Here is a 27,359-nt window from a genome sequence, read left to right as displayed (position 1 = left end):
GTGGAAACCATAACAAATGGGTAAATCTGTAAATTCGCCTTGATTCTATTAAACAGAATTATATGACATTACTAGAAAGTGTAGTAATTGCCCACACTCAGTGGAAAGCACTCTCACCATAGTCAGAAGGTTGTGAGCTTTCTAGGGACTTGAACACAAAAATCTAGTTAACATTCTAAGGTTGTGCTGCGCTGCCTGAGGTAATGTCTTTTGGATGAGACGTCTGCTCTCAGTTGGATATAAAAGACCCCATGGTACTATTTTGAAGAAGACTGGAAAGTTCTCCCTTATGTCCTGGGCCAATATTCATCTCTTAACCAACACCACCAAAATGATGACACCGATCATCATATGGTTGTGTACAGAAGCTTGCTATGTGCAAAATTAGAGACTACGTTTCCTACACAACTTCAAGAAGTATTCTGCTGGCTGCAAAAGCACTTTGGGCATCCTGAGGTTGTGAAAGGTACCATATAAATTCAAATCCTCCTGTAGAAAGATCGTCCAAAGATCATCTGCAAATTTTGTTACATTTTTTCCCTTGCTGCCTCAAACATCTGCAAAATGTCCTGAAATTAGAGCATTTTAAAAAATACTGCACATAGTTACTGGTGGAGTTGAGTGTGACTGCAAGAATCAAAGTACCTAATCCAGAAGCCTGGACAGTATAACCCAGTTAAGCAGATTACGTTTTCTTGCTTCAGCTTCTGTAGCAAATCAAATAGGCAGCGGTTATTGTGTCTTTGCACATTTTCCAGAATGTTTTGCTTATTGCATCAGTGTTGCCTTCCTGTTCTTCAGAACTGCTAGTTACTTCAAGGTAGACGTTAGTCAAGATGTGGTAAACCAAAGAGTAGTAAGGCAAGCGAGAAAGGTGCTAATATGGGAAATGATAAACAGACCGTGACAGGAAGGAATAGAGCATACAAATCTAAGCGCAAATCAGCAGATACAGCTAGACGCCACAAAAATAATAAAAAGACAATACTAAAGACTCTACATCTGAATGTCCATGGCATTTAAAACAAAACAGATGAAATGATAGTGCAAATAGAAATATATAGGTACAATCTGATATCCATTATAGAGACATGGCTATAGGATTACATGGATTGGGACCTGAATATTGAAGGGTACATGACATTCAGAAAGGGCAGGAGGCTAGAAAAAGGTGGAGGGTAGCTCTGTTAATTAATGATGGAATGAGCACATTAGTGAAGGATGACCTAAGTTCAGGAAGTCAGGGTGTAGAAGTGGTTTAGGTTGAGATGACTAATGATAAAGGCAAGAAATCACTTGTAGGAATTGTGTACAGCCCCCATAATTGTAAATACACAATAGGACAATTATAAAGGAAGAGATAATGGGAGCTTGTCAGAAAGGTATAGCGATAATCATGGGAGATTTTAATCTACATATAGGCTGGAAAAATCAGATGGGCAAGGGTAGCGTAGTGAGGAGTTCATTGAATGTTTTCAGGACAGTTTCTTCGATCAGCACATTCTGGAGCAAACCAGAAAGCAGGCTACACTAGACCTGGTAAGATAAGATTAAGTAATAGCTTCATAGTGAAGGCACCTCTAGGTAACAGTGATCATAATACGGTTAAATTTTAGATTCTGTTTGGGAGAGAGAAGAGTGTGTCCAAAACTAGTATTTTAAACTTAAATAAGGGCAATTATGAAGGCATGAAAATAGAGCTAGCTTCAGTTAATTGGCAAATGAGGTTAAGGGTTAGGTCAATAGAGATGCAATGGCAGACAATAAAGGGGATATTTCATAATACACAGAATAGATACATTTCAATGAGAAAGAAAATTTCCAAGGGGAGGGCCCACCTGGTTAACTAAAAAAGTTAGAGATAGCATCAAACTTTGAGAAAAAGCATATATTTGTGTAAAGACCGGTGTCAGGTCAGAAGACTGCTGTTCTTTATATTCTGTCCAAAGAATGATAAAAAGTTTAGTAAGCAGGGGAAAATTAGAGTATGAGAGAAAGCTATCAAGAACAATAAAGACAGATAGTAAGAGTTTCTACAGATATTTAAATAAGAGTTAATACAGAGAGTGTTGATCCTATTGTATAAATTGTCTAGTGAATTAATAATGGAAAATAAGAAGATGGCAGGTGAATTGGACAGATATTTTGCATCAGTCTTCGCTATAGAGGATACAAATAACATCCCATAAATAGCTGTAAATCAGGAATTTGAAAGGAGGGAGGAACCCAGGGAAATTACAATCACCAGGGAAGTGGTACTTAGCAAATTGTTGGAACTGTGGACTGACAAGTTCCCAGGTCCAGATGGACTTCATCCTAGAGTCTTAAAGAAGTAGCTAGTGAGATAGTTAAGCATTAGTTTTAATTTTCCAAAATTCCCTAGACTCGGGGAGGGTTCCATTAGATTGAAAAACAGCAAATGTAACTCCTTTATTCAAAGAGAGGGGAGACAGAAAGCAGGAAACTACAGGCCAGTGGGCTTAACATCTGTCAGAGGGAAAATATTAGAAGCTATTATTAAAGATGTTATGGCAGGGAATTTAGAAAAAATTCAAGGTAATCAGGCACCATCAACATGGTTTTGTATAAGGGAAATCACGTTTAACCAATTTATTGGAGTTCTTTGAAGGAGTCACATGTGCTGTGGATAAAGGGGAATTGGTGGATGTACTGTACTTAGATTTCCAGAGGGCATTTAATAAGGTGCCACATCAAAAGGTTATTGCAGAAAATAAAAGCTCATAGTGTAGAGGGTAACAAATTAACATGGATAAAAGATTGGCTAGCTGACAGGAAAGAGAGTAGGCATAGGTGAGTATTTTTTCTGGTTGGCAGTGTGTAACAAGTGGTTTGCTATAGGGATCAATGCTGGGGTCTCAATTTTTTTTTAACAATTTAGATAAAGGGACTGAAGATATGGTTGCTAAATTTGCTGGTGACATAAAGATAGGTAGGAAACTAAGCTGTGAAAAGGATATAAGGAGACTGCTTTGAGACATAGATAGGTTAAGTGAGTGGGCGAAGATCTGGCAAATGGAGTATAATGTGGAAAAACTGTGAAATTGTCCATTTTAGCAGGAAGAATGCAAAGGAAGCATATTATCTGAATGGTAAGAAATTGTAGACCTCAGATTCAGAGGGATCTAAGGTCCTTGTGCATGAATCGCAAAATGCTAGTATACAGCAAGTAATTAGGAAAGCTAAAAGAATGTTATTGTTTATTGCGAGGGGAACTGAATATAAAAGTAGGGAGCTATGCTTCAGTTGTACAGGACACTGGTGAGACCACATCTGGAGTGCTGTATACAGTATTAGTCTCCTTATTTAAGGAAGGATGTAAATGTATCAGAAGCAGTTCAGAGAAGGTTTACTAGACTACACCAGGAATTATTGGGTCATCTTATGGAAAAAGGTTGGACAGTCTAGACTTGTATCCACTGAAGTTTAGAAGAGTAAAAGACAACTTGATTGAAACCTTTAAGATTCTGAGGGGTCTTGACAGTGTGGATATTGAGTGAATGTTTCCTCTTGTGGGAGAATCTAGAACTAGGGGTCACTGTTTAAAAATAAGGGATCGCTCATGTAAGACAGAATTGAGGAGAACTTTTTATCTCAGAGGGTAGTGAGTCATTGGAACTCTCTTCCTCAAAAGGCAGTGGAAGCAGCATCTTAGAATATTATTAAGCAGAGGTAGATAGATCCTTGATAAATAAGGGGCTGAAAGGTTATTGGGGGTAGGTGGGAGGTTATAATCAAATCAGCCACAATCTTAACGAATGGCAGAGCAGGCGCCTGGGGCCAACTGGCCTACTCCTGCTCCTAATTCCTATGTTCGCATGTAATATTCCACTTCAGACAGCCGCTCCTCCAACCCTTGCAATCTTGGTTCTATTTTACATCTGGCTTTGAGCACCAGCTACACATTGATTAATGCAGTTTTTTTTCCAAAGTCTGCGCATTTTCTCAGGGCAAATCAGCAGTATAAAGGAGACAGCTTCAGGTGAACAATGCCTGCAAACCAAGATATCCCATCATCATTGACAAGAGCTCGATTTGTTCCAGTTTGCTTCTCTGTTGCTTTAATCAACTTTCAAACCACGTAGGTGGCTTTATCAGGGAGTATGCCCATATTTCTCAAAATCAAAACGTCTTTTGTGGATTGATAGAACTTCTCTTTTACTTATCACTAAATTCTACCTTTTCCCTTTCTCATTCCTTTGCTTTGTTTTTTTTCCTATCTACATTTTTAAAAACTTTTTCAATGATGCTTCTTAATTTTATCTTCTTGACTTCTTCATTCTCTCTTTTTCCCTCTTGCAATTCCATCCTAGTCTCATTTTGCATTTTTAATATTACTTTGATATCATTCCTGTGCCATTGGTTCTCACAGATATTATGCAGCCAGCAGAAAATGCACACTAAGCACACTCAATGACATGATACCAGCACATAGGCGTATATGGCAATTCAATGGAAATGTGGAACTAACAGCATGCATCAATACTTTGCATTCTTTAAACTGTCATATCCAGTCTGCATATGCACAATATACTAGGATCCATTCACAGTTAGTTCACTCGGAGACCAGCTGCATTATTTGAATGTAAATACAGGATGGTGGCACATTTAGGTCCTACAACAGAAATCATTCTCAAATCGCTATTTTCTAAAAAAAAAAAGCTCAAATTCCCTGACAGACCTCTCCATGAGGCCCTGATGAGGAAAATTAAAAGTCTTTACCACAAGGGTGATATAGTGGTGGTGGCAATACAGCCATGGAGATAAAAAACAAAAACACCTGGAAAAACTCAGCAGGTCTGGCAGCATCTGCAGAAAGGAACACAGTTAACGTTTCGAGTCCGAATGACCCTTCAACAGAACTAAGTAAAAATAGAAGAGAGGTGAAATATAAGCTGGTTTAAGGGGGTGTGGGACAAGTAGAGCTGGATTGAGGGCCACTGATAGGTGGAGATAGCCAAAAGATGTCATAGACAAAAGGACAAAGAGGTGCTGAAGGTGGTGATATTATCTAAGGAATGTGTTAATTAAGGGTAGAACGCAAGACAAGCAAGGTATAGATAGCCCTAGTGGGGGGTGGGGTGGGGTGAAGGAATCAAAAAAGGCTAAAAGGTAGAGATAAAACTATGGATGGGAATACATTTAAAAATAATGTAAATAGGTGGGAAAAGAAAAATCTATATAAATTATTGGGGAAAAATGGGGGGATCGGAAAGGGGGTGGGGATGGAGGAGAGAGTTCATGATCTAAAATTGTTGAACTCAATATTCAGTCCGGAAGGCTGTAAAGTGCCTAGTCGGAAGATGAAATTGTGGGTTGTTTTATTTAGAATATCGTTGATTGCCTCAGCTGCTATTGTGCAATTTGCCACAGCTGTCAAAGCATAAGCAGAGTTTTCAGAGCAGATTGTTGAATGTGGATTGACTTGGTGCCTCCTCAATAAGGTTGAAGTCCTTAATGAAAAGATTCTTTTTTTCAGCTTTGTAGTTACAAGAGCATCAACCAAACAGGGAAAAGCTTCGAGGAAGAACTGTGTCATTGTAATAACATTGAGTTAACGCAGCGTGGCAGGGATATGTGCTCTACAACATGCCCTCTTCCTTTGTTTATTGTGCTTCGGCAAATTTCGGGGGACAGTCCGCTCTATTTCTGTTGACACTCAAAAAGCCAAGAGGTATCCAGAGCTCCTCACTTTACTCCTCGATACATTGATCCATCACTGAAGGACTGTTAACTCTCCCAATGCTGGGAGATGCATAAAGACCAAGATCACAACCACATCCACATAGGATTCTATGATGAGAGTATGCTGGGTGACAATTTTGTAGCAATACCTTGCAGTGATTGGGCAAATGAGGACAATTATCAATGGCTATTCAGTAGCTCTATAAAGAGAGCCATAACAGATCTTGCAAAGCATTATTTCATCGATTATAAGTCTATTCAAACAATCTAGAATAATTAAAGGCTTTTGTCTTTTCACCACAAAAAGAATCCACATGGATTCACTTCAGACTAAGCATGTTCAAGGTAACTGAACAATTCTGTAAGCTTTTTTGCCCTTTCAGGTGACTTGTGCAAATTGTTAATAAGATGAAGTGAACTTCAACTCTTCAATTTTTAAAAAGCTTACAACTCCATAAACCGCAATTTTAGTCAGCTTCACATCCTAAAGAATTTTGAAGTGACATGGTAACCCTCCTTGACCACAATATAATAGATATGTTACTTCTTCATATTTTGTGCTCATCAATGTGAGGGATGTTCTTCCCACTTCAGGCAAACACACCAAAAGGTTTCACTCTCTGTTCAGAGCATTTCTTGTATATGGAGAATTTACAATAAACTTACTCGAAATCAAGTTACCATTTGGATTATTTTTGTTGAACAATTTAAATTGTTTTGATTATGAGTTTGTACTATACCCGAAAAGTACAATTGTATTACACTTTTTTCCTCATTTGCCTGATGTTCAGTATTTTAACAGCAGCGTCTGCACATGGGTCAAAAAAAAGGTCCAATTAACATGAATTGGTGAAACTAGTTGGACACAGCATTATGTATGCTGAAAATCACCAAAATAAATTGAATTAGACTGCTTTATTCACTAATTGAGACAGCCATATTGGAGAAGACACCAATATTAAGAGATTAACTACTATTAATTTGATATGTTAAACACAGAGATAGAACTTAGAATTTAGTGGCTGTTCTTCTTAAAACAATCCTAAGTACAGCAGCTGAATTCTCAGGATTGTTCTTCTTAACAATTCATCTTGTGGTGAAAGATAACAACCTCAATAAATTGTTGCAGAAAGGGGAAACCTGACAACAAGAGTGAATAAACCTGCTTGTCATAAAATTTATAAATTTCTTAGGAGCTCTCACATATCAGGAATTTAATTAGGAATGCTTCCTCCACTGAATTTTTTTAAACTGTAGGCATTTTTTAAAAAAATTATGGAGATGTAGGCCCATCCCCAATTATCCTTCAATTTAGCAGCCTGCTAGGCAATTTCAGAATGGCAGTTAAGAGTCAACTACATTGCTGTGGAGTCACATGTAGACCAGGCCAGGCAAGGACAGGACAGCAGATTTCCTTCCCTAAAGGGAATTAGTGAACCAGATGGGTTCTTACGACAATCAATGATAGTTGTCATGGTCACCGGTGGTCATGGTGGAATTTGAACCTATATCCCCAGAGCATTAACCTGACCCTCTGGATTACTGGTCCAGTGTAATTACCACAATTCCACCATCTCTCCTGATATATCCTTGAAAATGTTAACAGTTTAACGCAACTAACGGAATTTCCTGTAATTTTTGTAGCTGGTCATTTACACAGGTGATGATCAAGTAGAACCTGGATTTGAAACATGGCAAATTATGTAAAATTAACAGGAGGTAAGGCTAAGTAATTCCAGATTTTCATTCTCTATTCATTGAAAGCAAATATTTATTCAGTAAGCACTTAAATCCAGCTGACTGTAATGAAAGATATGTCACGACTTGTTTATTTTACATGACGAACTCTGAAGACGTATATTTTTACATTTTCAGAAATACAAATTTGTGTAATCCCTTTTATTGGCAATTTGACAGGACCTCCCCTTTCCACAGAGCTAGCCAATACTTTGTCCCGCAGATCCAGCAATAAATGCACTTCCTTAAACTGACTCACAAATTGCTGCTATTCTCAGATGTGTGAACTGAATGGTTATTAGTGAGGAGAAGGGACACTAAAGATGGAGAGCTGTCATGAAGAGATATGAATGTCTACAATGTTATTGGAAATTATTTTTTAAATTGTAATTGTAATGAGGAGTGAGGCTGTGTGTGTCTTAATTTGATTAAAGCCAGCTAGTCTGAGTGCTTTGATGTATTGAAAGAAGTAGGTTTGAAATGGTAATTTGATAAACCTGGAGAAGTTTAGAAATATGTGTCAAGGGAGCAATTTGTATTTTTAAATAAATCACTCAAAAGAATGGGTAAAATCTTGCACCCAGCTGGGAGACACTAAGTAATGTGTTTATATTACTAATAAAATTAGTGGGATGAAAATGTTGTTGCTAGATGTGATGTTAAAAACATAGGATACCATGGAAAATTTGCATTCAAAGAAAAAGCTGGTTATAAACAGAAAAGCATGTGTGTGTGTAAGTCAGAGGCATTTAAGATCTAACCAGCTTGTAAGCCTACAACTGTGTCTGCAAAGAGACCTCATTTTGAATTCATGAGGGCAAATGTGCTTTGCCTGGCGTCTGTTTAAAGTCTATGGGTTACTGTCGCCTTGGTGAAGATTTACCTGGGAGTGATTAATTTGGGGATTTATTTATGGTAGTAATTTGTAGACACGTGTATGCATTTAATTTGTTGTTAAATTAATAAATGTTTAATTTAGTTTTGCATAAAAACCTTTTAAGGCTCAGTGGTCTTATTCCTGAATTCAAAGCTGCATCTCTAACATACCAACTGAAAATATAGCTTATGACAGTCGTTCAAGTTTCCCTCTGGAACAACTCAGCCTTTACCAACTGCTGTGTCATAACAAAGACGGAAAAATAAATCCGATGTTGACGACAGAACACGTGAAGAACTCTTAACTTACCAATCTGTGCATTGTCATAGAGAAGCAGATCATAAGCTCCTTGGTAACCCGTTCGATAGTTTGTTCTGGTGCCACAGTCCCATTGGACCACCACAGTTTTATCTGGTGTTGTAGTGCTGCCTTGACGGCCAATCTCAACCACTGTACCGACATGTCCTTCCCCATCATCCTGGTTCCCCCATTTCCAGTCCACACCACGTACAATACGCATGCCCACTTCCATGGTTGTCAATTGGTGACTAGTGATTTTTCAGTTTGTCAAAAAATAAATGCAGTGCCGTCTATTGTAATGACAAAAGATGCCTCAAAGAAACCCCAGGCTCCTGGAACACCTGACAAAGGAAAAAAAGACAAAGCCGTCAATTAAATATTCTTCAAATCAGGAATAAATGTATTGTGCTCCAGATGTATATTCCTCTTAGCTGCAAACTAAGTCATGACAATTTACTGTGCCTCTATTGAGCTGCATAGGATTTAAGTATACATTTGCATAAATACGAGATTTTCAAAGAAAATACAATATTAGAAGCAGTCTTTCATCGTTCTTCAAAGCTTGACAGATCCACGAGGATTCTGCGACTTGAAAGGGAATAATGAAGGAATTGCTTCACAAACACAATTTCAACCATCGCTGTAAGACTATAAAGGGCAAAAAGCCCGTTCTAACCTACAAGTGCTGTATTTTAATGAAAAAGGTCAAGCTAGTTCAAAGGAGCCCTTTGGATACGGCTGTGGCTTAATTTGTAAGTTAGTAGTGCTTACTCTGTAACTATTTAACACAAACAGCTAACATTAGAATGCTGTTGTACAGTGAAACTGCCATTATTCACCAAAATGGAGAGATCGTGTTTGATGTTCAGTAGAAATTGAGATCAAAGGTTACCCGTTGATTTTCTTTTCGTATATTGCAGCAACACTCTATGCAAAGCAATAAAAGTAGCAAGGTAATATACTGTTGTTTTATTTACCCAAAAAGGTTTATAATACCAAGAAAACTATAATTAAGGCAAAGTTGTCACTCAACACTGGTGCTGTGAACATTCTGGCAGATAATAGGGCATGTAATAGAGATTCTATTATTGTCAATTCAGAGCAAAGTTTTGAAATCTTCAGTAATTTAACTCACAGTAGCGTATGGGGCAATTGTCATCACTCGTATAGCAAGCTTCTGATCTCAGACTGATTCCTAGGATGGCAGGATTGTCATATGAGGAGATTGGGTCAACTAGGCCTGTATTCACTGGGGTTTAGAGGAATGAGAGAGGACCTCATTGAAACATATGACATTCTGACAGGGCTGGACAGTTTGGATGCAGGGATAATGTTTCCTTTGTCTGGGGAGTCTGGAACAAGGGGTCCCAGTCTCAGGATATGGGGTAAGTCATTTAGGACTGAGATGAGGAGAAACTTCTTACTCAGAGGGTGGTGAACCTATGGAATTCTCTACTACAGAAGGCTGTGGAGGCCAAGTCACTGAATACATTTGAGGAGGAAATAGATGTCTGGACTCTAAAGGCATCAAGGGATATGGGGAGAGAGCAGCAGTATGGCATTAAGATAGAGGATCAGCCTGATCACATTGAATGGCGAAGCAGCCCAAAGGGCTGCACGACCTACTCCTGCTCCTACATTCTATGTTTCTATGCAATGTCCCGACAACTTCCTCATTGGGAGGAATGGGAATGCATTTACTCTTTTTAAAATCAGCAACTGAATCCCCAGGGTAAATTACAGAACAACATTGACGGAGGTATGAAAACAGCTCGTCTGCCATCTTCACAACAAAAGAAGACTTGCGTTTATATAGAGACCACCAGATGTTTCAAAGTGCTTTATAGCTAAAGAAGTACTTTTGAAGTGTGGTCACTATTGTCATGTAGGAAACACAGCAGCAAATTTGTGCACAGAAAGTTCCCACAAACAGCAATGTGATAATGACCACATAATCTGCATTTACAATGTTGATTGTACAAGGGGGTGATATGGCACTTACAAGGGAAGAGAAAAAAATTATTGAAAAATATCTGAAATTAAATAGCAATTACCAACTTCAGGAGATATGGCAATACGGCAAATTAAAGCTAAACCTCATCTCAATTTGCATGTCATTAGAATTTTCAACTCTATTTTATTTCACGAGCATATGAAACATAATTCCTGATCACAATCATAAAAAGGTGTTACTGGAACAGTTAGAACTAGAGTTAACTATGATGCAGAAACAAATAAGGTATTCCAACTAATGCAATAATGTAAAGCAAACCTTATGAACCCTTAATTTAGGCTATATCCCTTACTTTTCCATTATTTTTCTTAATACCATGGCATATGACTGACTTACCCAGAAGTTTCAGAAGATTTACTGCCTATTCCTTCTTCTCAAATCGAGATTTCAGCCTTGTGAGTGCATACACTGTCACAACAACCACCCACGGCTCTACTTTTCCCACTCACTCCAGGGGACTTAACCCATGGACAGCTGCTTTATGGCAAAATCTGCTACATCATGCTCACATCATTAATAAGTTGCATTATGCACAAAAGTTTACAATGGAAACCATATTCCCTCTAGCATGCAAAAGAAAAATTGCACGTTTAAGGATCAACGTTATGGTGTAGAATGTAGAGTCAGGAGAAATAAGGGCTGTACTAGAGCCCAGATTTAAAGGGCCAAACTGTTGCTCGTGACCACTGACATTCCTTTGAATTTCTTGCTTACGACCCACAAGTCAAGTACAAATATGATGACATGGATGGCTTTAAAATAAAGGTCAACATTCCATTTGCCTTCCCTATTACCTGCAAAACTTGTATGCTAGCATTTTGTGATTCATGCATGAGGACCCCCAAATCCCTCTGTGCTGCAGCTTTCTTCAGTCTTTCCCCACTGAAATAAAATTCAGTGCCTCTCTTCTTCCTGCCAAAGCGCATAACCTCACATTTTCCCACATATATTCCACCTGCCAAGTTTTTTGCCTACTCACCTAACCTGTCTATATCCCTCTGTATACTCTTTGTATCAGCCTCATCACTTGCCTTCCCACCCATTTTTCTGTCATCTGCAAACTTGGCAATAATATATTCATTCCCCTCATCCAAGTCATTAATATATATTGTAAATACTTGTGGCCCCAGCACTGATCCCTGTGGCACTCCACTAGTTAGAGGTTGCCATCCTGAAAATGCCTCCCTTATCCCAACTCTCTGTCTTCTATTAGTTAGCCAATCCTCTGTCCATGCTAATATACTGCACCCAACACCATGGGCTCTTATCTTATTAAAAAGCCTTATGTTTGGTACCTAATCGAACGCCTTTTGGAAATCCAAATATATTAATATCCACTGGTTCCCCTATATCGATCCTGCTTGTTGCCTCCTCAAAGAATTCTAATAAATTTGTCAGGCATGATTTCCCCTTCTTGAAGCCATGCTGACTCTGCTTGATTATATTGTGCATTTCTAAATGCTCTGCTATTACATCCTTTATAATAGACTCTAACATTTTCCCAATGATGGATGTTAAACTAACTGGCCTACAGTTACCTATTTTTTGGCTCCCTCCCTTTTTGCATAATGGTGTTATATTGGCACATTTCCAATCTTATGGGGCTTTTCCAGAATCTAAGGGTTCTTGAAAGATTACTACCAATGTATCCACTATCTCTGTAGCTACTTCCTTTAATATCCTAGGATGCAACCCATCAGGTCCAGGAATCGGCCTTTAGCCCCATTAGTTTCCTGAGCACTTTTTCTCTAGTGATAGTTATTGTATTTATTTCCTCCCCTTTTTCCCCTTGATTGTTTATTATTTTTGGAATCTGATTAGTGTCTTCTACCGTAAAGACTGATGCAAGTATTTATTCAACTCCTCTGCCATTTCCAGGTTCCCCATTATTATTTCCCCAGCCTCATTCTTTAAGAGGCTTATGTACACTTTGGCCTCTCTCTTCCTTTTCATATATTTAAATAAGCTCTTACTGTCCATTTTTACATTACTTGCTAGTTTACCCTCAAAGTTTATTTTCTCCCTCTATTATTTTTTGGTCATCTTTTGTTGGTTTTTAAAACTTTCCCAATCCTCTGGCTTACCACTAATCTTTGCCACATTGTATGTTTTTTCTTTCAATTTTATACTGTCCTTAACTTCCTTGGTTAACCGTGATTGATTTATCCCCTTCCTAGAATCCTTTCTCCTCACTGGGATACATCTTTGTTCTGAGCCATGAACTATTTTCTTAAACGTCTGCCATTGCCCATCAACCATCTTTTCCGTAAAACTCCTTTCCCAGTCCACTCCAGCCAATTATGCTCATTCCTTTGTAATTACCCTTATTTAAGTTTAGCACAGTTGTATCCAAACCAAGTTTCTCACTCTCAAACTGAATGCTAAACTCTACCATGTTATGGTCACTGTTTCCTAGGGAATCTTTTAACCTGAGATCTTTTATTAAACCTGCCTCCTTATACATTGCCAGATCCAAAATAGCCTGATCCCTGGCTGGGTCCACAATATATTGTTCTAAGAAACTGCCCCAAAGACACTCTATGAATTCTTGTTCATAGCTACCTCTGCCAATTTGATTTTCCCAATCTACATAAATATTAAAGTCATCCATGGTTATTGTACTGCCTTTTTTACATGCACTCATTATCTCCCAAATTATTCTCTGTCCTATAGTATAGCTACTGATAGGGGACTATAGGCTACTCCCACTAGTGTCTTCTTCCCCTTGTTCCACCCATATGGATTCTACATCTTCCAACCCAAGATCATTTCTTGCTATTGTACTTACACCATCTCGTACTAGCAAAGCTACCCCACCACCCTTTCCTTCCTGCCTGTCCTTTCGAAAAGTCACATACCCCTGAATATTTAGTTCCCAGCTTTGATCGACTTGTAACCATGTCTCCATAATGGCTATAAAATCATACCCATTAACCTCTATTTGTGCCGTCAATTCATTTATCTTGTTCCAAATGCTGTGTGCATTTAAGTAAAGAGCCATTAATTTTGCCTTTTTACCATTTCCCCCCCCCCCAACCTTTTACCCTATTTTCTGTTTTTTTAAAATGTTTGTACACTATGTCGCTTCCTGTCACACTCTGGGAATCATTAACTAAATAGCTGCCCTGCAATGCTGCCATGTCTTTTTGCTTTGTAAGCCTATGTATCCCCTCTTCTGAACCCTCCCCCCACCCCCCATTTAATTTAAAGCTCTCTCTACAGTCCTAGTTATTCGATTCGCCAGGACTTTGGTCCCAGCACAGTTCAAGTGAAGCCCGTCCCACCGGAACAGCTCCCTTCTACCCCAGTACTGATGCCAGTGACCCCCCCATGAACTGAAACCTATCCCTCCCACATCAATCTTTGAGCCCCACATTTAACTTCTTAACTTTATTTACGCTATGCTAATTTGCCCATGGCTCAGGTAGCAATCCAGAGAATATTACCTTGGAGAAAAGCCTCCAGTATTTATGCATGAAGCGTGCTGTTTACAGAAAGCAAAACTGGGAAAAGCCACTTTGAATTCTGCTATCCTGGGTATTGTGTTGACTTGCCTGGATCTGTTTAAATCTAATTTTTTACCGTTGCCTTAACAGACGTGTAAGTGGAAGCCAGGTTAATTATGGGTTTTAGAAGTTATTATAGTAGTAATATGTAGGCTTATGTAGGTGCTTGAAATCTTTTCTTCTGTTAATAAATTTAGTTTTCTAAAAAAAAATCTCAAGTCTTGGTGGACTTATTACTACTGAATTCAGGGCATGCATCTCGAAATAAATACGAATTGCAAAACTATTGAGAAGAGCGGGATCGAGCTTCCCTTGTGGATTTAATCCATCTGATACACGTCATCGACCCCATCATAACAGGTGGTAATTGGCCTTGTTGGATTTGTCCTGCTTTTTGCGTACAGGGTATTTATGGACAATTTTCCACATAGCCGGGTAAGTGGCAGGGCTGTAGCTGTACTGGAACAGCTTGGTTAGGGAGGCAGCAAGTTCTGGAGCACAAATCTTCAGTATTATTGCCGGAATATCGTCAGGGCCAATAGTATTTGCAGTATCCAGTGGCTTCAGCCGTTTCTTGATAACATGTGGAGTGAATCAAATTGGCTGAAGACTGGCTTCTGTGATGCTGGGGACCTCCGGAGGAGACAGAGATGACAATTTTTGACAATTGTGTCAGATACCCAACAATGCTGGAGAGCTGAATCATGGACAAATGAGGGAAGAGTCGAGAAAGAAATTGTCCCTTACATGGTGCACCCATTAGCCAAAACAGGGACAATTATCACAGAGAAGCCAACAACAATCCACCACCTGACTGAAAAGAATGCATGGATGTGGAAGGAAATGGGAGTGAAAAGTATAATTATCATTTAACTAACCTTACAGAATAAGCCTGGGAAGCAAATAAATGAAAGGAAAAATAATAAAAAGCAAAGCAATTCTGGAAATGAGACATATCCAGAACTGTGTGCCAATATTTAAACACATAGAGGTCCTTAATCAAAGTGCAGGCAAGGAAAATCTTACATCTCATGCTTATCAGCACGGTGGAGGCCAGCTGCTGTGTGCATGATAGGTTGCTGTCAACGGGACTCTAATTATATCTCTCACATAGCTAAACATCCCAATGAGATTTGGTGAATGGTTTACTGTGGATGGCCAAAGGCAACAGCAAAGAATAAAAACAGAATGTGCTGGAAAAACTCAGCAGGTCTGTGGAGAGAGAAGCAAGATTTAACATTTCAAGTCTAATATGTCTGTTCTTTAGAACTTTGGAAGGAGTTCCAAAAAAGTTTTTCCAGCACTTTGTTTTTGTTTCAGATCTCCAGCATCCACAGCATTTGCTTTTATTTTAGGGCAGGATCAAAGAGATGGTTTTAGACGGCAGCAGGTATGGGGCAAGATGAAATGTTTCAAATGACAATTCTAGCTTGCATGTTAAATGGCTACATAGCTGAACTGCCGGAGTGAAGGGAAATATTGCAAAGCACTCCACTACAGCAAAATAAAAGTAATTTCATTCATGAGGAAAGACAACATGTTAAACGTCATCAACAATGCAATGTTAATTTTATGCCACTGTTGCTTCTAAGCATATGGAATATTTACTACGAGCAGTGCAATACATGTCCCACAAGATGCTTGGAAGCACATCTGTAGGACAAAATGAGGTGATAACTGACAGAATTTATTGTCTCTATCTGTTCACTTCTACAATCATCACTAACCAGAGAGCAAAATTGTCACTTCCCAATATTTAATTGACAAATTAGTGATAAAACACAATGCTGACACCGTGGAGAGAGATTCAAAATTTTGATTTTATGATAAGGTAATTGGTCCAGGACTGCACAAAGGGCACATACAGCAACCAAAGATTAGATTTCTATGCAAGTTCAATACATTAGCAAGTTCAGTCTTCACAAGATTGGAAATTATTTTGGGCAATGTTATCAACAAACATGTGATTCACACATACCAAAATGCCCTTTGGTTACTCTACCATAGCTGTTACTTTAAATGTGGTACACTTCCACTTGAAACGAACAGGTTTAGTGCTTTTACAATAAACTTCATTAACATTGTTTGCATAACAGAATAATTTCAAGGCTTAAACAGGGAGATCAAGGTACATTTATTTACAAAACAGTATTTCCTAAACGCAGGAGGGCAGTTAGTGTTTGGTTTTTCAACATGACAAAGCTTTCTGCTGTTGGCCTGCACCCTCCATGGACATTAGTGACATCAAATATAAATATGTTAATATAAAAACTGCAAAATCTGGTATTTTCCTGGAGATTTTAATTCTAATTTAGCCATTTTTAAATCTGATCACTGCAAAATTAGAGATTCTGAACATGCAGATAGCCCATAAAAGTTTCCCAACTCTAGTATTCACCTGTTTGGGAATAATATTCTGTGAATAAAATGTCCATATCTTTTGCTGTAGATGAGTTCACTGCATCATGAACAATGAAAACAGATGAGTCACAAGGCAATGGAGAACCATTAGGCCACTGAGATTGGTTTTGAATTGGTCTAGCAACGGATGGCCCAAACACAATGGACCAAATAGCAACTCACCAAGCCTCTTTCGGCAGCACCTTCAATCTCTGCCACCTGGAAAGACAAGGGGGAGCAGATGCATGGGAACATCACCATCTACAAGTTCCACTTCAAGTCACACACCATCCTGGCTTTGCCATTGGGTCAAAGTAATGGAACACTCTCCCTAATAGAATTGTTGTTGTATCCAATCCACACGGGCTGCAGCAGTTCAAGGCGGCAGCTCACCATCACCCTCTTACGGGTAATTAGAGATGGGCACCAAATGCTGGCCTTGCCAGCAACACCCACATCCCAATAACAATTTTTTTAAAAGGCTTCCACAATGTAAATTGCTATGGTTCTATCAGACATTGTTTTTGTGGTATAAAGGAACAATTTATGCATGTTCGGTGCCTTTAACAATGCATCAAGGTGCTTCACAGAAATATTAATAAAATTTGACACCAAGCCATATAAGGGGATATGAGGACAGGTGACTAACAGCTTGGTCAAAGACCTTAAGGAGCATCTTAAAGGAGGAGAGAAAAGTAGAGTGGTTTAGGGAAGGAATTCCAGAGGTTTTGACCCACACAATTAAAAGCCCAGCCACCAATGGTAGATCAATTAAAACCCAGGATGCTCAGGAGTTCAGAATTAGAGCAGTGCAGATATCTCAGCAATTTGAGAGGCTGGAGGAAATTACAGAGATTGGAGGGAAGGGCTCGAGGTCATGGAGGGATTTGAAAAGAATGAGAATTCTAAAATTAAGATGTTGCTTAGCCAGGAAGCAGTTGATCAGCAAGCAGAGTGAAATGGGACTTGGTGCGAGTTAAGACACAGTAGCAAAGTTTTGGATGACATCAAGTTTACAGAGAGTGGATTGTGAGAAACCAGCCAGGAGTGCACTGGAAAGTGTAGAGGTAACAAAGGAATGAGTGAGGCTTTCAGCAGCAGATGAGCAGGGGAAAAGTGGGGTGATGCTATAGAGACGGAAATAGGCAATTATAGTGAAGGCATCAATATATGGCTGGAAGCTCATCCCAGAGTCAAATGAGGCACCAAAGTTACGAATTGACTGGATTGGTCACAGAATAGCCAGTAAGAGGGATGGAATCGGTGGCTAGAGGACACAGCTTGTAAAGGGAGCCAAAAATAACAGTTCTAGTCTTCCCAATGTTCAAATGGAGAAAATTTCTGCTCATCCAGTACTGGAATTCCAAAGAAGAGTCATATTTGACTTAAAATATGAACTCTGTTATCCTCTCCACAGACCCTGCCAGACCTGCTGAGTTTTTCCAACACTTTGTTTTTATTTCAAAAGTTAAAGCCAGGCAGGGAAAGGGTTATCAAATAGTACAGAGGAAGAATAGTCACCTGCAACTCTGACAAAAGAATGGTTATCTCGCAATTCCATGTGACTTTTAATCATACTGCCAGGGATGGAACTCTCCCAAGAGACAGTACTTCACAATGTGACTGAAATAGAGAACCGGAGGCCCTGGAAATCAGTGCAACACAGACCTTGGTTATCATCCCCTTGCATTCCAGTGGAACAGCTAGCCAGTACTCACAATCTAAGCTCACCAGTAAAGAATGAGTGCCTGGGTGAGTTACAGAAGGGAAACAATTGGAACTGTGTTGCTCAACATTCATTGCCTACCAGACAAAATCACAAGAAAGTCAAGAATTGGCATCACACTGCTCAGCTCATTCCACTAATCCACACAACAATAGATTCAAAAGCTTGGATTCACTTTACTGACATCAGAGGCGAGACTTTTATCCAGAGTGCTGAACCAATGGGCGATAGTACTGAGAGGTCTTTGCACTCACAATGGCAGCAGCTATCCTCAACAGATCTTCCAAGGTTGTCCAAATCACATATGCAAAGTAAGCACTCATCCTGTACTGGGCCTAATGACAGGAGCTTGCCAAAGGAGCAATGGGGCTTCTCATGCAGCAGCAGCTCTGACAAGGTTGCAGCTACCATGAAAATAGAAGAAATTTGTGAACAGAAATCTGAAACTTGCTAAGAAATGGTGTTCAAATAATAGTGCAGACACAAAGAGTACTGCTGTACAATAAAACCGCTTTTTTTTTCTCCATTTATTCTTGGGATGTGGGCTTTTCTGACAAGATTATTGCCCATCCCCAATTGCTTTGAGCAGATGGTGGTGAGCTACCTTCTTGAACTGCTGCAGCATTGGTACACCTACAGTGCCTTTAGGGAGGGAGTTCCTGGATTTTGATCCAGTGACTGTGAAGGAGCTGTGATGTAGTTCCAAGCGAGGATGGTGTGTGACTTGGAGGGAAACTTGCAAGTGGTGGTGTTTCCACCTGCCTGCTGCCCTTGTTCTTTCAAACTCTTTCAAGCAGCTACTTTGTCTAAAGATGGGCCCCCTCCACATAGTGACCCGCAATGTGTGGGTTGTTCGGAGGTAATTATGTGAGGGTGGGAGGAAGGTCCTGCAACTACAGGTAACTTAAGTTAATTTGAATAGGCCACTTAACTATTTGCAGAAAACAAAATGATAAGAAGAGTAATACTGAGACCCATTAAAACAGTCCTAGCCTGTTTTTCTATCCATTCCCAGTCTCTCTCAGTATCACACAGGCATGTCCTGCAGCACAACTTGACGATATAACCTCTGTTTGAAAGGGTGTCTTGCAGCGAGCATCCCTTTTCTAATTCTACAGATACACTACTAAGAACAAGCTGCAGACTCCATAAGAAACTAGTGTTTCACAGCACACTCTACATTTCACAAGATGCAGATCAGGTAGAATCCACCTCAGATTAAGTCATTTTGACTAGGGAGCATCAGGTGAATCACCGAGCAAACGAAAGTAGAAACAAGTGGAAAATTGCAGTAAGGAGCAAGAACCTACGGAGTGGATGACACAGCTCACACCCTTCTTCCTCTGCCAAACCCAGAGACCTGCATAAAAAAAAAGTTATCTGAGCAAAACTTTATACATTGGAGAGTGTGAAAAAAACTTTGCAAAATCTGGCAGCAACTGTGTTCAGACATACATGGCTGCTTAACAGAATTGAAGCACAACGCTTGTGACTAACTGGTGAATCCGTACATTATTGCTACAGAGACCTGGGGTTTTTAGACTTACAAAAGACTTTCTTGCCTGGCTTCAGCCTAAGAGATGGGATGAAGGAAAAGCTTCATACAACTGTTCTCGAGTCAGATCAGTACACAATCTGAGTGGTACATCCTGCAACAGAGCCATGACAAGTGGGCACAGGGGCATAGCAGAGTCATCAATCATGTCACATTTCTCAAGGCAACACCACATCAAACCCATACAGCCTCCATTTCGACTGTGATCAGAACCAGTTACTAACTGTGCTATAGTCACTGGGCACAAGCTCATTTGGGCCATATAACGACTGAGCACAAAGAGGCACAGGGCTGCCTGCATCCCAAGAGGGCCGTGTTCATAGCCAACAACCAGTTACTTCACTTAATATACCCACAGGGGAAGCACTTGGAAGGAGCATTAATACGGAGTTGAAAACAGAAACACCATACCATTGTCACTAAAGGGAAGGACTAGAGACAAACATTAATGGCATATTCACTAATAGGGAATTAGATCAGTTGCACTTTATATTAATTGTGTTCAGCATTTACTTTTGATAATATGGAATAAGGAATCTGCAGATTAAAAGATGATCATGATGGTTAAGGTATTGCAAAGAGCATTGATAGGGATGGTGTATGGGTCCATAGCATTGTGTACATGCAGACAAGATGGTTTGTGTATTAGCCACTTTACTGAGTGCATATGACTTGTTCAGGCTGCACATAGATTTCAGCAACAATATTTTTAGGCTTTTTCTTAGTGCCTTGCTTTGTCATTAGCTGTGGCTCAACCACCCTATCTGCCTTCTCAGTGACAACACTTTTCTTCACTGGTCCAGATGTGAACATGCAGCAAAATACTTTTGCCCTGCCAGGTTTGCAAAGATAAAAATGCAATACCAACCCCCCAATCTGTCCAGATATTTGAAAACCTGTTTCAACAGTCACAGGCTCCACATCATGCTCTGACGCACCTGCTTCTCATCATTGTTTTTCTCTAAGGCATCAAGCAAGGAATCTCTGTACTATAAATTTTGATGGTAATATCCAAAACTTTCAGAAATCAGAAGGTGATAAGGCAAGGAAAACATACACAGAAAAAAATACAGCAAAAAACTGCACCAAAACTCTACCAGCATAAACCTTAACGCACTTCAAAGATTCAGAATAAGTTTCTTAAAAACTAGCACGTCCCTTCCTATCATCATTTATTATATATGGGTTAGCAGAGCAGGCCACGAACCAAGAAAATCAATAAATCTTCCCATTTGTTAGCATTTATTTTCAGAATCTTAATGAAGCTCTCTCCTAATTCACATGGGATCACTCTGGCACCCGCCAATAGTCCCAACAGACAATCACATTCAGCAGTGATTATGTGAAAGGAGTTCCTGTCTAATTCCCAACCCACACTCTTACATTCTACACCAGTTGGACTCGGCTCATCAACTAGAAAAGAAATGAGCTCAATATGTCTACACTTGGCCAAAGTTCTGATAATTATATTCATCACAAAGTTAATTATTGTTCTTGTAGTTCAACCCTGATCATAATTACTTAATTCAAATTTCCTTTACCGTTTCCCATTTTATGTTGCCTTTTCCATAAATTTTACTTTTTTCCTCCTTCACCTTACTAGATTCTTTTTTAGCATTTTAGATTTTATTTCAGCTTACTCCCTTTCTTACACATGTGTTTGTAACATACATCACATGAATCAAGAAGGATAAGCAGAAGCTGTACAGTACCCAGCAGGAAACAATGGTACATTAACTGTGGCAATTGTGGTAGACTCATTGAGGTTCAGCCAAAGGTCGGAAATTTGTTTTAATACTTATTTTGAACTGGATAACTTTAAAATTTAGGTGGTCTTTTCAACAAACACTGTAAAGGGGGAAGAAACCAGTTGTCCGTCATTGAGAAGATCATCACCTTATTGTTTATTTAAGAAAACTAAATGATAAAGTTCGAAGAACTATTTGCACAATGTCACCTTCACCCCTCCTGCTACACTGTTTCGTGGATTTAAACAACGGGAATGGCCACACGATTAATGCCCTGTTCCTCCACTACACATTAACATCAGAGATTCAACTCAACCACAAAGGTAAATATTTAATAAAGTGGCTACTGATGAACAACTATTTAATAGATTTTGCATTATCCAACCAAGTCCTTTGGACTAATTCAGCGAATATTTTTTATTTAATCACATTACCTAAAGGACATCCAGTAAGACGGGGAAACAAAAATCAAGTTTTAAGGAGTAAATGCAAGAGTGCGGAGTTTCACCCAACAAAAAGTCACAGGACAAGTTTGTTCCTAAAAGCTCTCAGGAATTAGGTGTTATAATTCCAAAAGAGGCACTCCCCAGACAAGCATAACTCAACACATGAACCAAAGGGCTTTACAGCCAATGAAGTATTTTTTTGAAGCATAGACACTATTGTAATGTAGGAAACACGGCAGCCAATTTGTGCACAGCAAGATCCCAAAGACAGCAATGTGATGATAACCAGATAATCTGTTTTGTGATGTTAATTGAGAGATAAATATTGGCCTAGGGCACTGGGGATGACTCCAATGATCTTCTTCGAAATAGTGTTGTTGGTTCTTTTACATCCACCCGAGCAAACAAAGGGGGCATCAGTTTAACGTCTCATCCAAAACACAGCACCTCTGACAATGCAGCACTCCGTCAGCACTGTACTGGAGAGTCAGCCTTGACTTTTGTGCTCAAGCCCAGGAGCAGGACTGTTACCCTGAGTTGAGAGATTCAGAGATGAATATGCTACCAACTGAGCCACTGCTGACATATAGTAAACAACAAGTAGGCAAGCTCATTTATACATAGGGACATTACATTGATAACGACGATGTTATCAACTTTATTAGAACAATTTAGTACTAAGGGATCCTACACTATCAGAGGTGCTGTCTTTCAAATCGGACATTAAACCAAGGCTTTATCTACCCACTCACGGCAATGACATGGATATCATGGCACTATTTGAAGAGTATGTGACTTCCCCAAAGTCTTAGCCATCAACTCTTCCTCAGCTAACACAGATTAACTAGTCATTTAAGGCATTAGCTGTTTGTGGAAACCTGTTGTGCACAAAGTTGCTCCTATATCTGATCACATTATATTAAGTGAAAGGTTCTTTTTAAATACAGTTCTTTATTTTTGTAAGAATGGTTATTCTCTAAATTCATATTTTTTTTATAAAACTATGGTGATTAAATTTATGAGTTGATGAAATAAAAATAAAATTAAACTGGTGGAAAAATGCCTCGAATCAGAAAACATACCTGTACAGTAATACAGGTTCTTTTTAATATTGGCGTCACTGACCAGGCCAGTTATTGCCTATCCCTAATTGTTGTTGAGAAACCAGTGGTGAGCTGCTTTCTTGAATGTTTGCAGCAAGTGTGCTGAAGTTACACCCACTGTATGTAAATACCACTATATAATATTTCCATTTAGGTTGTAGATCTCTGCAAGAGCCACCATGTATCGAGCATTCTCCGCCTCAGAAAGAGAGTTACGGTTCCTCAATGTGAAGACGGCTTTCGAGGAGAACAATGCTAATAAAATTTGAACACAAGAGGATAATCTCTAAGCAGCACCCAATACTTAAAATTAGTTTCCTTTTTGCTCCATCTTATTCCATTAAATCCTTTCAAGAACAAAGATTAATTTATAACTCTTAGTATCAAGTTGACCTCTTGCCTGGCGTTAGGCTCTTGTCATGAAGCTATTAATGTATATATTATTGGAAAATATTTTTCTTTTAAAATAGAGGTTTAGTCTGTGGGTGTGCCTTAATTGGATTAAAGCCAATTGGGTACTTTGATGTGTACTAGTTTTGATATGTAAGAGAGATAGCGTGTATTTGCATTTTTGAATAGGGCATTCAAGATGTGGGTTGAAAGCTATTACCTACTTAGCAAAATGTCAAGCAATATGTTTATATTACTAATTAAATTGGTGCGATGAAAGGGGTTTTGTTGTTAAAAGGTGGAGTTCAAAGCGGCTGGTGATCCAATGAAAATTTACATTCAATGAGCGGTGCTAGGTATAACTTCAGCAGTTTTGTGTGTAGAGCAGAGGCAATGTGAGATCAAAAGCAACTGTAAGTCTCCAACTGTCTCCACAGGAACCAAAGTGAAAAGAACCTACTTTTGAATTTGTAAGGTGAAAATGCTTTGCCTGGTGTCTGGTTAAGTCTATGGGTTGCTGTTGCCTTAATGGAGATTAGTTTGGGAATTTGTTAAAAGTTATGATAATAATAATTTGTAGCCATGTGTACATATATTTTAACCTGTGCAAATTAATAAGATGTTTCACTTAGGTTAATGTAAAACCTCGAGAACTGGTGGTCTGATTCCTGAATTTAGAGTCGCATCTCAAACACAACACTTAAAATTATAGTCGTCTCAATTTCTCTGCTCCTCTCACCCACTCTGTCTCTCTCTGAACTTGCTGCACTCTGTTCTCTCAGGTCCAACCCTGACATTGTCATCAAACCTGCTGACAAGGGTGGTGCTGTTGTTGTCTGGCGCACTGATCTCTACCTCACGGAGGCTGAGTGTCAATTCACAGACACTTCCTCCTACCTCCCCCTGGACCATGACCCCACCACTGAACATCAAGCCATTGTTTCCAGGACTCTCACTGATCTCATCTCCTCTGGAGATCTTCCTTCCACAGCTTCCAACCTCAGTCTCCCAACCTCGGTCAGCCCGTTTCTACCTCCTACCCAAAATCCACAAACAGGACTGTCCCGTCAGACCGATTGTGTCAGCTTGTACCTGCCCCACAGAACTCATTTCTTACTATCTTGACTCCATTCTCTCTCCCCTTGTCCAGTTCCTTCCCACCTACATCCGTGATTCCTCTGACACCCTACATCATGTCAACAATTTCCAGTTCCCTGACCCCAACCACTTCCTCTTCATCATGGACGTCCAATCCCTCTACACCTCCATCCCCCACCAGGATGGTCTAAGGGCTCTCCGCTTCTTCCTCGAACAAAGACCCGAACAATCTTCATCCACCACTAATCTACTCCATCTGGCTGAACTTGTTCTCTCACTGAACAATTTCTCCTTAAACTCTTCTCACTTCCTCCAAATAAAAGGTGTGGCTATGGGTACCCACATGGGCCCCTGTTATGCCTGTCTCTTTATGGGGTATGTGGAACATTCCTTGTTCCAGTCCTACTCCAGCCCCCTCCCACAACTCTTTTTCCGGTACATCGATGACTGCTTTGGTGCTGCTTCATGCTCTCATCTGAACCTAGAAAAATTTATTAATTTTGCACTCCTCCATCATTTTCACATGGTCCATCACTGACACTTCCCTTCCCTCCCTTGACCTTTCTGTCTCAATTTCTGGTGATAGACTATCCACCAATATTCATTACAAGCCTACCGACTCCCACAACTACCTTGACTACAGCTCCTCACACCCGCTTCCTGTAAGGACTCCATCCCATTCTCTCAGTTCCTTCACCTCCGTCGCATCTGTTCTGATGATGCCACTTTTAAAAGTAGTTCCTCTGACATATCTTCCTTCTTCCTTAACCGAGATTTTTCACCCATGGTGGTTGACAGGGCCCTCAACTGTGTCCAGCCCATCTCCAGCGCATCAGCCCTCACTCCTTCCTCTTCCTCCCAGAACCATGATAGGGTCCCCCTTGTCCTTACTTATCACCCCACCAGCCTCCGCATTCAAAGGATCATCCTCTGGCATTTCCACCATCTCCAGCATAATGCCACCACCAAACACATCTTCACTTCACAACACCCCGCGGTATTCCGCAGGGACCGTTCCCTCTGGGACACCCTGGTCCACTCCTCCAAAACCCCCTACACCTCAACCTCTTCCTACGGCACCTTCCCATGCAACCGCAGAAGGTGCAACACCTGTCCCTTTACTTCCCCCCTCCTCACCGTCCAAGGGCCCAAACACTCCTTTCAAGTGCAGCAGCATTTCACTTGCATTTCCCTCAATTTAGTCTACTGCATTCGTTGCTCCCGATACGGTTTCCTCTACATTGGAGAGACCAAACGCAGACTGGGTGACCACTTTGCAGAACACCTTCAGTCTGTCCGCAAGCATTACCCAGCTCCCTGTCGCTTACCATTTCAACACTCCACCCTGCTCTCATGCCCACATGTCCGTCCTTAGCCTGCTGCATTGTTCCAGTGAAACTCAACGCAAACTGGAGGAACAGCACCTCATCTTCCGACTACGCACTTTACAGCCTTCCAGACTGAAAATTGAGTTCAACAATTTTAGATCATGAACTCTCTCCTCCATCCCCATCCCCTTCCAGAGTCCCCTTTTTTCCAATTATTTATATAGATTTTTCTTTTCCCAACTATTTCCATTATTTTTAAATGTATTTCCATCCTTTGTCTTATCTCTACCTTTCAGCCTATTTCAATCCCTTCCCCCCACCCCACTAGGGCTATCTGTACCTTGCTCATCCTGCTTTCTACCTTTAATGTCACCTATTACCACATTTCTTAGCTAATATCACCACCTTCAACACCTCTTTGTCCTTTTGTCTATGACATCTTCTGGCAATCTCCACCTATAACTGGCCCTCTATCCAGCTCTACTTGTCCCACCAATGCCGCCCCCCCCCCCCAAAAACCAGCTTATATTTCACCTCTCTTCTATTTTTCCTTAGTTCTGTTGAAGAGTCATATGGACTCAAAACGTTAACTGTGTTCCTCTCTGCAGATGCTGTCAGACCTGCTGAGTTTTTCCAGGTATTTTTATTTTTGTTTTTGCTTTGGATTTCCAGCATCCACAGTTTTTGGCTTTTAACTTATTATAGGTTATGACAGTTGTTTAAAGTTTCCCTCTGGGATTTTGAAATAACTCCGCTTTACCAACTGCTCAGTCATAACAGCTCTCAAAAGCTACATCTTTCTTCATTTCTGCAGCGCATTTGCTACAGTGGGTACCATACTTGAAGCAGTATGATGCACTGGGTATAGCGTGTTTTAATTAGTGAGATAAAGCCTTTGAGTGCCTTGGCAGAAACATCAAACGACAAAGACGACATGTAAAAGGTGAAGGAAGGATTTACATTGCCATTTTTCAGAATCAGAATTTCAATTTCTTGTAGAGCTTAAAAGGCCTATTGGCTTTTAATGAAAATAATCTCCATTACAAAGGTCTCACCCATAAAGTGAAATCCGTACCTTATGAATAATTACAAAAATTTGGAAGGCTCAGTTTATATGAAAGCATTCCTTTCCTGAATTTTGCCATTTCTGAATTAATGCAGCAAAGCCTAAAAATCCTTGGGCTGGAATGTTACCAAAAGTAAACAGAACAGTCGCTGCCTTTCTGTATACCGTCAGACAGGAGCTGACAGCAGAAATATTTCCAATTATTGTTACTTGAAGGCTGTTATGCTTGGTTGTCATTTGAAATTCATACGATGCTCGCTGGCCAGGAACCACAAAGGAAGAGCATTTAATGATAAAAGACACGAGCTAAGGTACTTGGAATCAAGAGAAGAATTATAGTTCTCCATAGTTCAAGAGCACAC

At 39.9% G+C, this 27,359-nt stretch overlaps 1 protein-coding gene across 2 annotated transcripts in view; it reads right to left on the bottom strand.

The window, feature by feature from the left end:
• mib2 (MIB E3 ubiquitin protein ligase 2) overlaps nucleotides 1–27,359 on the bottom strand; it is a 273,357-nt gene that overhangs the window by 175,603 nt on the left and 70,395 nt on the right. Inside the window, exons 1-2 of one of the 2 annotated variants that reach the window (XM_041206821.1) lie at nucleotides 19,574–19,597; nucleotides 8,627–8,958 (exon numbers count right to left, since the gene is read on the bottom strand). In XM_041206821.1, coding sequence (XP_041062755.1) covers nucleotides 8,627–8,849 — 223 coding nt within the window. In that variant the 5' untranslated portion in view covers nucleotides 8,850–8,958; nucleotides 19,574–19,597. Of the gene's footprint in view, nucleotides 1–8,626; nucleotides 8,959–19,573; nucleotides 19,598–27,359 lie in introns of those variants that run through there. The other variant, XM_041206822.1, reaches the window with a different exon arrangement.

Source organism: Carcharodon carcharias, chromosome 15 (genome assembly GCF_017639515.1).
Source record: "Carcharodon carcharias isolate sCarCar2 chromosome 15, sCarCar2.pri, whole genome shotgun sequence".
Classification (NCBI taxonomy): Eukaryota; Metazoa; Chordata; class Chondrichthyes; order Lamniformes; family Lamnidae; genus Carcharodon; species Carcharodon carcharias.
The sequence above is the reverse complement of the archived record's forward strand: the minus strand, read 5'-3'. Positions and strand labels throughout refer to the sequence as shown.